The 15,034-nt window shown below is 33.6% G+C and overlaps 1 protein-coding gene across 2 annotated transcripts in view; it reads left to right on the plus strand.

The window, feature by feature from the left end:
* SPOCK3 (SPARC (osteonectin), cwcv and kazal like domains proteoglycan 3) overlaps positions 1-15,034 on the plus strand; it is a 495,328-nt gene that overhangs the window by 221,207 nt on the left and 259,087 nt on the right. For both annotated transcript variants that reach the window (XM_086703919.1, XM_025921544.2), the window contains exon 4: positions 137-251. In XM_086703919.1, coding sequence (XP_086560045.1) covers positions 137-251 — 115 coding nt within the window. The remainder of the gene's footprint in view (positions 1-136; positions 252-15,034) is intronic.

Genomic DNA, 15,034 nt, shown 5'->3' on the forward strand with positions numbered 1-15,034 from the left:
TCTCTTAGAAGAGGAGGAATGGGAAGAAAATTTAGAGATGAACTGCTGTGTACATTTCTTGATCAAATCATTTGATGAGATGAGATACCTCCATTTTATTGAAATGTATCTTAATATTTTCTGAACATTTTTTTAGCTTTAGATCCAGCCAAAGATCCATGCTCAAAGATGAAATGTAGTCGGCATAAGGTATGCATTGCTCAAGATTCTCAGACTGCAGTCTGCATTAGTCACCGGAGGCTTACACACAGGTAAACATTATTAAATTAAATTTCACTGATTGAACAGTATTCCTTACTATGAATAACTGCAGAATGTAAATATTTGGCAATGTCTGCTAAGCTTATATCCAGAGTTTTATTGAAACAATTTCAGAAGATTGGTTAATATAATTATGATTCACTTGGGTTAAACACTAATCAATCAGAATTACTATGGATTATAGAATTTAGGCATATATTATTAAATAAAGAGGAGTTTGTGAAGATTGAAGTACTATATCTGCATACTCACACTTTTTCAACTTTAAGGAGTAAGTACCATTTTGGTACCCTCTAAATATTTATGCTTATGCCTATTTTCCTCAAAGAAGAATTGGAAACAAAGTTAAAGGGCAAATAATAATAATAATAATAATAATAATAAACAAGACAAGGAAAAAATGAAACAAATGATTGATGTTCATTAAAAAAGAAAAAGTCACAGTATAGAGATATGGACCTAGAACCCTTCAGGACACCTTCCTTTAAGGAAGCACTCATACTGGTAGAGTCCTTGTAGTCTGGAAGCTGGCACAAAATTTCAAGAGAAGAAAGAGTTTTAAATATTGTGTTATAATGATATCACTGCTTCTGTCAGATAAGCTCTATTTTGAGAAGGATCAGTAATTTAGAAATAGCCTGTGTAGTTTCATGCTGTCTTAAGTATTGAAACATGGCACAACCAAAAGTGAAATCACAGGGAACTGACTGAAGTAGGCAGGTGTATCTATTCCCTTTATTACTTTTAAAAGAATTCTCTTTATGAGAACACTCTCTTTTGTGACATTGGGACTGTACTGCTTTTACGTCAAATGAGCAAGGGAATTTCACTGTCTGGGTATGTTCAGAGATTAATTGCATTTTTATTTTAGTGTCCTTACTCAACAGTCTTTATTCAAACATACCAACAGAGAATAAAGACTTTAGAGAATAAGAATGTAAGTAGAATTTCTAGAAAATGACAAACTTTAAGTTTTGTTGACTTTTCGTATTAGTTTGAAAGCACATATGCATAAAACCTTTGACAACCTGCCGAATGGAGTAGAGGAGGAATTTATTCCATAATGCCACATCTATCGTGGGAGATTTCAAATGCCAAGACAGGCTGGCTAATGGAGCCAAGATAAAGAGTTTAAGAATAAGTTCACTTGGGACAAAGAATCATGGCATACCAATAATATACTTGCAGAAGTATGTAAGAGGAAGAAAGACAGCAAGTCTGGGAATGCAAAGTATAAAAGACTTCTAGGAAATAATGTTGCTATAAAGTCAATATACTGTGGGAGGGCACAGCATGGCAAAGCAGAGTTAACAGCAATATGTTCCACACTCAAGCATGTCCTCTATGTTACCTTTATAAAGAAATACCAAAACATTGGGCCAGAATTTTATTTTTCTATTTATTTCCCTAGGATTCCAAAGTTTCTGAATTGCTTGGACTCACATTAATTAATCACAAAAATTTAGATATTAGTATGCAAATGTATGTATGGAGAGTTAGGAGAGAGTTGATTTTTACTTGAGAAATCGATAGGAGGCTGGTGTTGAAATACATTCATGTGTAATCCCTCACTTAAGTTTCAGAGACTTAGTCAATTTATTTCATAAAAACAAAAACTGTTTTATCACAAGTGTCAGAGACCCTGGGAAAGGTTTTCATTTAACACACAGTTAACACCTCATTGGCCATTTCCTGCCCCCCCTCCCCTCCCCCCCCTCCCCCTGTGCTCCCTGGACTAAGTCAAAGAGCAACTGAAGTCCTCACAGTTCATCTCCTGCCCAGGGCAGAGAGACTGTCTCCTTTCCACAATCGCTGAACACTGAAGCCAGGAGAGGTTAAAGTAACTGATTCAATATCACAAAGCTGCGAATTTTCAGAGCATTGATTCCAGTCCATGTTTACTGACACCAAAGTCCATGTTTTTTACAACTATTCTGTCTCACTGCTTCTCTTATTCAACAAAGATATAACTACAGACAAAAAGAAACTTCCTTAATGTGATAAAGACTCAGAACAAAAGCTAGAGTATTTCTTAATATAAACAGGTGCAACGTTTTAAAAGGAGGAACATTGCCAACTCTGCCTTTGGTATAGTGGTAAGCTGGGGCAGTGGGGGAGTCTACTGTGCTTTAAGTAAGTGGACTTCAAAGTGTTTTATGTAAATACTGTTTAGTCCTGTTCTATTTCTGATAAACTATTATAAAATTTGCACTCAGTACACACTATATTCAATAAATAAATAACTAGTTCCAAAGAATTGATTTTAAGATTAATATTTGATATGCTTTATTTGCTTTGAGGATGTAGGTACATAGTGAATGTTTATACAACACTTAGGGAAGGAGAGTTTTGCCCAGAAGTTTGATCAATAAAGGTGGCTGATGTAAATAAAGCAAGTCTTAAATCTGGGGTTGTGCACTTTGGGGATGGGGTATGGGAAACAAGGAAAACAGGCTTACTTAATCAATTTTGACCATTTACATAGTTTAGATTAGAAATTACTATTGTTTAGATTAGAAATTACTATTGTTTTTATTTATAGGAACAACTTTCTTTTTTCTTGATCTCATAAAAGAGAAGATGAAATTTCTTGTTTGCTTCTGGAGGGCGAATGTCATTGTTTAAAGAGGTTTTCCTAATTCTCCCGCCCTCCTCAAACTAGATAAAACATCCATTTTTCCATTACCTTAGAACCCTGCACTTCTCACTTTTAAATACTCATTACATTTGTAATAAATTGTGTAACATGAATCTCCTGCAAGTGACAGGAAGCTCATGAAGGTAAGGTCTATGGCTTACTTACAATTTTATATGTGACTTGACATACTGGTTAGTATATAGTTCTTTGAATAATGTATGAAAAGAGCTTTTCTTTTTGAATGTTAGAGAGGAAAATTGGGTAGTTTGATCAATTGAACTGGTCAACCTAGATAATCTAAGTCTGAAGTTTTTTTTCTGTGCGCCTTGCGAGTATTTGTCGGAGGTAGTCTGGGAAGGACATAGGAGCCAATCAACAAATACCTTTAAATAAATTTATTGAGAAAGATGTGTTCAAGAGACAGTGTAGGAAAATCCTGAATTTACCTCTTCTCATGGACAGACACAACAAATTTACAATACATATGGAATAATTTCCTCTGAAAAAGACCTAAAAACTGAATGAACAGAGCCTCACAACAAAGGAGATAAGGGCATATTGGGGAAAAGAAAACACAACAGGAACAGCAATCCGTAATCAGGATGGATCTCAAAAATATGGGACTTTTCCCTGAGAAGTGAAGGGTCTGTGCTCTACATCAGGCACCCCAATGCTTAGATCCTTCACAGGACAGATGATGACCCAAATGCCTTGCCTTGAAAACCAGTGGGAATTGATCCAGGAAAACCACAGAACTACAGGGAATGGAGAACACAGAATCCCTTGTCCTGGGATCCAGCACAAAAACAACAGTTTGAAAATAACCTAGAACATATGTGAAGAAGACCCAATTACTGATCTTAAAGTATCTGCTGGATAGACAAGAAGTTGCTGGGACTCTCTCTGGGGGCCTCAAATAAATAAAATCAGAAATAAAAGAGAAGTTAAAATTGATACCATTGGAATACAAAGGTTCATAAAAATACTACAAATAATTTTATACCAACAAATTGGACAACCTAGACAAAATAGATAAATTTCTAGAAATACACAATACTCTAAGACTGAATTATGAAGAAATAGAAAATATGAATAGACTAATTTCTAGTAAGGAGATTGAATCAGAAACCAAAAATCCCCAACCAGACAAAAGTACAGAACCAGATAATTTCACTAGTGAATTCTACCAAATATTCAAGAAGTTAATACCTGTTCTTCTCAAAGTCTTCCAAACAATTGGAGAGGAAAGAATGCTCCCAAACCAATTTTATGAGTCTAGAATTACCTTACTGCCAAAACCAAAGAAAAAAACAGAGAAACACACACACACACACACACACACACACACACACACACACACACACGCACATACACGCACATGCACACACAATATTCTTCATGAGCATAGATGAAAAAATCCTCAACCAAATATTAACAAACCAAATGAAACAATACATTAAAAGGATGTTTCACCATGATCAAGTGGGATTTATTCCTATGTTGCCAGGATGCTTCAACATCCACAGATTAATCAACATAATACACCACATTAACAAAGAGAACAAAAATCATACGATTATCTCAGTATATGCAAAACGAAACCAAACCATACATTTGTTAACAATCAACATTCATTTATTATAAAAGCTCTCAACAAAGCAGATATATAGAGGGAATATGCCTGAACAAAATAAAGGCTATCTATGATAAACCCACAACTCACATCATACTCAATGGTAAAAAACTGAAAGTCTTTCCTTAAGATCAGTAGTAAGACAAGGATTCTTATTCTCACTTTCATTCAACATAGTATTGGAAGTCCTAGCCACGGCAATAAGGCAACAAAAGGAAGTAAAAGCAATCCAAATTAGAAGGAAATAAGTAAAAATGTCACTATCTGCAAATGATACAGACTATATATATATATATATATATATATATATACTCTGAAGTTTTTACCAAAAAAATTATAGCTAATAAATTTAGTAAAGTTGTAGGATACAAAATCAATATACAGAAATTTGTTGCATTTCTATACACTAATAATAATCTATCAGAAAGAGAAATTAAGAAAATTAAGAAAACAATCTCATTTACAATTGATTTGAAAAGATTACAGTTGGCTAGGAATGAGTTTACCAAGGAGGTGAAAGACCTGGTTCTGGCAATTGTAAGACACTGATAAAAGAACGTGACAAAGATAGAAAAAATGGAAAGATATTCTGTGCTCCTCAAGTGGAATATTTATATTGTGAAATAGCCCATATTATTCTAAACAATCTTCAGGTTTAGTGGAATCCTTATGAAAATTCCAATGGCTTTTTCACAGAAATGACAATTCTAAAATTTGTATGGTAACACAAAAGACCCCAAATGGTCAAAATAATCTTGAGAAAGAAGAACAAGACTGATGTATTATACTCCCTGATTTCAAGTATACTACAAAGCTATAGTAATCAAAACAGTATAGTATGGACTCACAGATCAATGGAACATAATTGAGGGCCCAGAAATAACCCCCCCTCATGTATGAACAATTAATTTACAACAAAGGAGTCAAGAACATAAAACAGAGAATGGATAGTGTCTTTGATAAATGGTACTGGGAAAACTGGAGAGCCACATGCAAAAGAATGAAACTAAATGACTATCTTATACCATATACATAAATTAACTCAAAATAGATTAATGACTTGAATGGAAGAAGTGAAATCATAAAATTCCCACAAGAAAACATAGTGGGAAGTTCCTGGACATTGATCTTAGTGGTGTGTTTGTGGACCTGACTCCAAAGACAGGGGAAACAAAAGCAAAAATAAAGAAATGGGGTGACATTAAAACGAAAAACTTCTGCAAAGCAAAGGAAATCATCACCAAAGTAAAAAGCAGTCTACTGAATGGAAGAAGACATTTGCAAGTCATTTATCCTATAAGGGATTAATATCTAAAATATATAAAAAACTCAAAAAAATAAACAATAAAAAAAGACCTAATTTAAAAATGGGCAGAGGATCTGAATAGAGATTTTTCCAAAGAAGATATACAGATGACCAACGGACATGTGAAGAAATTTTCATCATAACTAGTTATTAGGTAAATGCAAATCAAAATCACAATGAGATACCACCTCACACTTGTTAGAAGGGCTATTATCAAAAACACAAGAAATAGCAGTGTTGGAGAGGATGTGGAGAAAAGGAAACCGTGGCAATGTCAATGGTTGTTGCCCCTGTGAACACAGTATGGACACTTTTCAATTATTTTTGAAATAATTAAGAGTAGATCTACTGTATGATGTGGCTATTCCACCTCTGGGTATTTATCTGAAGAGTATGAAAACAATAATTTGAAAAGATTGATGCATATCCATGTTCATTGCAGCATTATTACAATAGCCAAAATATAGAAACATCCTAAGTGCCATTGATGTTACCAGGATGTCACGCACATGCACACACACACACACAAACACACACACACAAACACACACACACACACACACAGGAACACTATTCAGCCGTTAGATGAATGAAATATTGGCATAATTCTACCATAGCATGGGTGTTATTCTAAGTGAAATAAATCAGATGGAGAAAAATAAATCCTGTATGATTTCACTCATATATAGAATCTTAACAAAACAAAACAAATGAATAAACAAAACAATACAAAAACAAACTCATAGATACAGAGAGCAGATTGATAATTACCTAATAGGGTGAAGGGGACTTACTGTGTGGTGATGAATGGTAACTAGACTTGGTGGTGATTCCTTTGTGGTGTATATAGGTATCGATGTATAATTTTGTATATCTGAAAATTATATAATGTTATATACAAATTTTACTTTAATAATAAATTTATTGATTGCATAAACAAATACTTGCCAGCAGAAAAGGGAGAGGAGGATATGAAAATATGAAGGAGAAATGAGCCTCTAACAATTAGCTTTAGGAAACTGGTAGACCTTTGCCTTAGGTTTGTAAACAATTGAAATAATTGCTAGTGTTTTAAATCACTATATATATCTTTGATATCAGAAAAATAGACTGATCAGGAGGTTCATGATGTATTTTACACTAACTGTGAACACTATTGCCAGTGTGGAGAAGGTTGTAAACTCTCCAAGTAAGTCATGTTCAAAATCATATGCTTGGATATTTGTCTCATGAATTTGTCTCAAGCAACTGTTACCTGTGTGCTTGTGCTGGTTTTGTTACCATTATCATCACCAATTACAACAAAAGAGTGTTATGAATAAGGAGAGAAACTTAAGCTGCAACATGTTTTCTAAAATTTAGATGCTTAGTATAAAATATATGATGAGTTTGCCAGGTTTTGAAAATGACCCACTTTATATTGTTATCATGGGGAGCAGCTCTGGGGACGCTTACAGCTGAGAGTCTTTGTTTCCCTGTTTTTGTACACTGTGAGCAAGAAGCCTAGTGTTTTATGCTCCCTTTGCTGCCTGTGCAGCTGCAGATAATTAACACTATTTCTAGATCAGTGTTTCAGGCACCAATCAATGGATGCTGCTGATATTAAAAAAAAAAAAAGTTTTGGCATAACAAAGCAGTAAGGTTGAAGAAGTTATTATAGGACAAATCTAGCCATGTTAATTCCTGCTCCATTTACACCAAAGGTTGAAAAAGCATCAAAAAGGAAATCCTTTGGGCCCTGTAAAAAGGCATTATATAAAAGAATGATGAAGCTAATATAAAATACTGTTTATTAAAACAGATATCAAAGGAATGTGAGTCCTAAAACTCTCCTATTTTAACTATGCACTTTTAGAATTCATAATGTTAAAGGCCATTTTTAAAAGAAAATCTGAATTTCCTTATATAATTATTAAATATATGACTCTGATATTTATATTTCCATTGTTATAATGTTGAAATATTCATAACGGAAAGATTCAATCACAGGACTTATTTATAGTAGAGTCTCAAAAATGTCTGTTGAATAGAATTGAACTTATAATTATTTTAAAATAATGCTTCTTGTACTTATGTAAGATTTAGCCTGTGGAGTATATAAATGTGTTGATATTGTCCTAGGGAGAATGAAATCCGGCATTTATTACACACTTAATACATGCAAAGTTTTTGCTAAGTGATTTCAATTTATTTATTTTTTACAACATTCCAAAAATTTTATACTAAAGCCTATTATGGTCCTTTTATAGAATCAAAAACGGAAGCTCTAAGATTCTGGATATTCTGCTTCAGATTATGTATAGAAAGATGGTAGCTAGCCAGATAAAAGGGACAAATTGAGGATTTGAAATCGTTTATTTTTTTGTATACACATTCCTTTTTATAATTACAAATTAATTATATGTTTACGAACATGTAATTTTTTATACATTTATAAGTAGATGTTTATATAACCATTTAAGTACCTCACTACCGATAGATCTTTCAGTTAGTATCTAGAGGTTTTGCAACACTTTTTTTTTTTTTTGGTTTTGCAGCAATACTGAGCAAAAGTTACAGAAAATGTCCATATACCCTCTGTCCCCACATTTGCACGAATTCCTCCATTGTCAACAACTCCCACCAGGAAGGTACCTTTGTTATATTTGAGAAACTTACACTGACACATCATTGTCATCCAAAGTCTATAGTTTATATTATTTTTTAAGATTAATTGCACTTAAAAAGAGGTAATAGTATTTTGGATAGTGAATTGGTGTAACTCTTCTTAAAACACAGATAATACCTAAAGTTAATCATGTTTCATTTATTTCTCAAAGTTTTCTAATGCTATATATGTATATGTGTGTATATATATATATATATATATATACACATACACACACACACATATATATACACATATACATAGGTATATATTAAACAGATGTGTATATATATATATATATGTATATACATATATATGTATACATGGACATTTATTCTAGTTATTGAGGTTGCAGAATTTTTTGCTTATTATATTGTAATATTTTTGAAACATAATATTTAGTGCTTATAAAACATAGTATATAAGTGAGACACTCTTCTATACATTTTATAGATGATAAATAATTTTATTACAACTCTATATATCTTTAAGAAAATTGCTGAGTTACTTTTGCCTAACGTATAATTCCTCAGCATATTTTAATCCGCATTCATTTTTGGCTGAATATGTAATTCTTGGATTCTCTATTCTGATATCACCTTCCAGAGGATATAATCCGTAGATACTGGAGAACCTCTCATAAGAAGAAAATTTAATTCATTAGACTGAACATTTTTAGCAATCATTATAATGTGGTCAAGTTTTACTTCCAATGCTCTGCATTGCAAAAACAAAAAGCATGTTTCTCAAATATAAAAATAAGACAACAGTGATTATATTTTCAAATACACAGCACAGAATATCATTACTATCATATTATCCCCACTTCTGCTGAAAATCAGGGGCTTGTTGATTACAGTCCAAAATCTTTGGCATAGTCCCTTGTAACAGGACCCAGGCAGCTTTACAGCCTCCTCTGCAAGTCTCTCTTGGTGACACATTGCAGTCTCACCACTGCAGGAAATTCATTGGGTGGAGTGATGTAACAGAACACAGAGGCCAGAACTGGACTGCCAGACTTCAGTCTAGCCCCAATCTGCTAGCTGTGCGATCTTGAGGAGGTCAATTAAATTCTCTGTACTTCAGTTCTCTTTAAAGTAGGAATGATAAAAATGGTATCTTCTGATGATGCTGATTTAAGGATTAATGAGTTAATATACAAAGCGATTAGAACAGTGTGTGATCCATACTGAGTAGGCATTGTGAAAAGGTTAGTTACTACTATTTTTTTCCTTTAAACATGTTAATATATTTTATAATCATAGACTCTTCTTATGTCTCAGATTTTTTCCTGGGGAAATGTTCTGTCCATTTATTCCTTTGTTCTGGTAAACACTCCATTAAAGAGGAGGCTTTTAGCATGATGATTATTGGTATGTTACTTGAAATTAGACTGGCTGGTTTTGAAGTTTGTCTCTATCTCTTGGTGGCAGAATGACTTTGAGCATACTAAACTCCCCAAGACTCAGTTTTCTTGTTTATAAAATAGAGATGATAATTGTACTATCTATCTCCCTTTGTTTTGTGAAAATTAAAGACACAATTTGTGTAAAGCCCTTTTCACAGTGTAAGCACTCAATAAACATTAATTATTGAGAAATCTCTATCCAGCTCTCTCTGACACGTGACCCAGCACAAGGAAGAATTAAATTCTCCTTTATCATTGTGCCTGTGGCACATTCAAAATACTTTTTATCTACCCATATTATAGTAATTTGTTTGTATATTTAATAACTTAAGGTTGAGCTGAAGTTGACACAATATTTGGAAAAAATAAATGTTGACTTCTGACTTCCAAGAGGTGAAATTTCAGGTTACTTTCTTTTTCAAGTACAAAGAGATAATTATATAATTTTGCCAGTTGAGAATGGAGAGAATGGGAACAATATGCCATATTTGTGTTGGGGAAAAATGTGAGAGACAGCTACTTCAGGGAAACAGCAAGGAAATAAACATATTTGCTCTCCTGGAGGTGATTAGGCTATATTTTGAACAAATTCACTCCCTTTGATGATTGTCTAGTTTATATCTTTTACCACTACCCATATCTTTATGCCTAGGAAGAAGGCTTCAGACCAAATAGTTCAAAATATATGAGAAGTATTCACGTGTACTGAAATGCCTCCTCTAAGACTGTCATTTGTGATTAGTTATATTACTTTCTGTCTTTTCAGATAGCTCTTATTTCCACGGTGGGCCCAAAGACTTCTATGCTTCTTCTGCTTAGCTTAGCTTAGCTTAGCTACTTCTTGTGTTTGAAGGAAGGAAAGGCTGGGTCTAAGTGGAGTTTTCCAGCTCTGCATCCCATAATACTGGCTTTAAAGTTTGTAAAGAAGATTTTAATTAATGTACGTCTGTGTCTACTTCTAAGTCTCCTGAGACCGAGATCTCAGTTGCGAGAACAGGGTTTGAGTTATGCTGGTTAATAGAGGAGGGCAGTATGAGCAGCCAACCACAAGAAGCCTACACTGGAATGACATGGGGGATAGAAAAAACTCAGTTGATTGCATACTGTGGATGATGATCATCAGGAATTCATTCACAAATAAGCCATTTTCCCTGCCATTCAATTCTTGTTTCATGAATATCTGTTAATGGAGGGAAGACAGTAAGATTAGAAAAAAATAACAACAAAGGAGGGTTCAAATATTGTTTAATGAAGTATGGTTTCCAAGATAAACAAGAGGATAGTGGAGACCTTGGAAGAAAGGAAAAACTGGATAATTTATGAAGAAGGTAACATTTAAAGAGGTATTTTAGATAGAACTTAACGTCTCCTACACCAATGTCTTTAAATGATGAAGACTAAAATACTTAGGTTCAAAGTCCAATTATGTTACTTAGATTTCTGATTTATAGCTAGAGAGAGCTAATTACATAGGTTAAATAGATGCTTTTTATATTAAAAGAATATCAGATCCTTTTATCTCTAAGGAGGTTAAAACTAATTGCCTATTAAGAAAAATGATTATACTTTCTCTTCTAAATATAAATATCTTTCTGTACTGTTGTAATTTACTATTTTGAAGGAATTGAGGAAAAACATCATTATTTGTTAGCTAAATGTGAAAGGAAGGAAAATATTCTGTAAAGATGTTATAAATGGTATCCATTTTAAAATATTTTCTTTAAAATTTAAAATCTTACAAAAATAATGTGGCGGAGAACAACTTCAAATGACAGAGAAGGGAGTGCATATTGTGTACCTCCCTCTCCCAGGCCACTCAGTTTCACTCCCACTCTTGCAGAAATTTTCTATAGGCACACATTCATACAAACGCGATTACTTCCTAATGGGAGGATTTTATTTGTGTTATTGTGCTTTGTTTTATTAGCTTTCTATATTTTTCATGTTTGCAATTTAGCATACAGATTTTATCATATTCTTTTATTTTTCTTAGATTTTTTTTAGAGTTTATTTATTTTGACAGATGAGAGAGAGAGAGAGAGAGAGAGAGAGAGAGAATCCCAAGTAGGCTCTGTGCTGTCAGCACAGAGCTCCACATGGGGCTTGAACCCATGAACTGTGAGATCATGACCTGAGCTGAAATCAAGAGTCTAATGATTAACCAACTGAGCCACCCAGGCACCCCTATCATACTCCTTTATATAGCCATAAAGGTACTCATTACATGTATGTACAATAATTTATTTAAACAATGTCTCATTGATGGACATTAAGGTTTATTTCTAGGTTTTTATCTTATATGGCTACTTTACAACATTCAACATGCACTTATGCATGTTTGTGTGTCTATTTTTACCAGAAATTCCTAGGAGTTGAGTGGCTAAGTTAAAGGGAGAGTGTTTTTAAATTTTGATAGTTATTGTCAAATACCCTATAAGAATAATGTGTCAGTTTCTTTACTTCAAGCAATGTATCCTGATGCCTGTATGATCACACTTTTGCCTATAAAAATACTGTTTAGATATTAGTAATTTTAAATTATCAACTGTTGCGGCTTGTTCTTGTTTTAAAATTGGTATGTGTAAAATCACGTGATCATATCAATAGATGCAGAAAAAGCATTTGGTAAAATCCAGCACCCATTCATGATAAAAATTCTCAGTAAATTAGGAATGGAGTGATCTTTCTCTACTTGATAAAAGATATCTAAAAAACATACAACTAATATCACACTTACTGGTGAGAAACTCAAAGCTTGCCCACTATGATAAGGCAAAAGTCAAGGATATCATCCCCTTGTCCCCCTTAACAATCTTTTTAAACATCATATTGCAAGTTCTAACTAATGTAAGAAAAAAATAAAAGGAAATAAACATACACAGGTCAGGAAAAAAGAAATAAAATTGTTTTGTCTGCAAATTAGATGAAGAAAATCTGAAATAACGGACAAACTAACTCCTGGAACTAATAAGCAATGACAGCAGGATATAAGATTAATGTACGAAGGTCAATTGAATTCCGGCATACCAGCCATGAACAAGTGGAGTTTGAAATTCAAAACACAATATCTTTTAACAATATTAATTCTCCCAATAGTGGATAGGAAAAATTAATATTGTTAATATGACCACATTACCCAAAGCCATTGAGTTATTCAATTTATATTTATCTAGCAAATGTTCCTCAAGCAGTTTTAACATTTATATTAATAGCATACTTTTAGCTTGATATCTCAAATTGTGAAATTATTTATGGATGTCCCTTAACCAATGGATAGTTTAGGATATATAGCCCTATATTTTACAATAATGTAAGCTATTTGAATTCTTTTTTTCAAAATACCTGATCTTAAATTCTTTAAATTGTATTGTTCCTCTTTATTGACCTGTACTTGGGGCTTCATTATGTATTATATTTTTTTTAATTTTTTTTAATGTTTATTTATTTTTGAGACAGAGAGACAGAGCATGAATAGCGGAGGGGCAGAGAGAGAGGGAGACACAGAATCTGAAACGGGCTCCAGGCTCTGAGCTGTCAGCACAGAGCCCAATGCGGGGCTCGAACTCACGGACCATGAGATCATGACCTGAGCCGAAGTCGGACGCTTAACCGACTGAGCCACCCAGGCGCCCCAATTATATTTAAATTATAAGTAAAAATTAAAGAAGCTGAGGCACCTGGATGGCTCAGTTGATTAAGCATCTGACTTTTGATTTTGGTTCAGGTCACGATCTCAGGGTTCTTGAGACTGAGCCCTGCACTGAGCTCTGTGCTGACAGCATGGAACCTACCTGAAATTCCCTCTCTCCCTCTCTCTCTCTCTTTGCTCCTCCCCCACTTGCTCTTTTTTTCTCAAAATAAGCAAACTTTAAAAAAAGGGACAGGAGAACTGCATAAACATTTTTTTTTTTTCAAAGAATACATCCAGATGGCCAAGAAAGAAAGAAAACAATGCTCAACATCACTTAAATCATCCAGGAAGTGCAAATTAAAACCACAGTGAGATACCATCTCACACCTGTTAGAATGGCTGTCATCAAGAAGATAAGAGATAACAAGTGTTGGTGAGGGTGTGGAGAAAAGGGAACCCTGGTCCACTGTTGATGGGGATGTTGATGAGAAGGTGCAGCTACTACTTAAAACAGTATGGAGTTTCCTGAAAAAATTAAAAATAGATCTAGCATATGATGAAGCAATCAAACTCTGGGTATACATCTAAAGGAAATATGAACAAGATATTATAAAGATATCTATACTTCCATGTTTATTGAAGCATTATTTACAGTAACCAAAATATGGAAATAACCTATGTCTATCAACAGATAAATAAGTAAAAAAGCTATAATGTGTGTGTATACATATACATATACAATGGAATATTTTTCAGACATGAGAAAGAGGGAAATTCTTCCATTCCTGACAACATGGATGGACTTTGGAAATATCATGCTTATTGAGATAAACCAGGCAGCCAAAGCAAATATTCTATGGTATCACTTATGTATGGAATGTAAAACAGCCAAACTTGTATAAACAGATAGAGGGGCAGTGGTTACCAGGAGCTGGAGGTTGGGGAATTGGGGAGATGTTATTAAAGGGCATGAACTTGTAACTAGAAGATGAATATGTTTTGAAGATTTAATGTACAGCATAGTAAGTATGGTCAAAAATACTGTATTGTATACCCCAAAGTTGCTAATAAAATAGATCTTAAATGTTGTTACCACAGGGACACCTTGTTGGCTCAGTTGGTTTAGTGTTGGACTCTTGATTTCAACTCAGGTCATGATCTGAAAGTCATGATCTCAAGGTTGTGAGATCAAGCCCTGCCTTGGGCTCTGTGCTGGATGTGAAGCCTGCTTAAGATTCTTTGTCTCCCTCTCCCTCTGCCCCTCTACCCCTCTCAAAAAAAAAGCATTCTCACCACAAAAAAAGAAAAATAATTATATGACATGATACAGGTGTTAATTAAATCTGTGGTGGTATTTATATCACAATGTAAAAATGTATTAAGTCAATCTATTGTCTACCTTAAATTTACACAATATTATACGTAAATTATATGTTAGTGAAACAAAACACATTAATATTAACATTAGCATCTCCAAAATGAAATACTAGGGATAAATCTAACAAAATAT

This window comes from Puma concolor, chromosome B1 (genome assembly GCF_028749965.1).
Source record: "Puma concolor isolate L17-30 chromosome B1, mPumCon1.1.hap2, whole genome shotgun sequence".
NCBI classification, from domain to species: domain Eukaryota; kingdom Metazoa; phylum Chordata; class Mammalia; order Carnivora; family Felidae; genus Puma; species Puma concolor.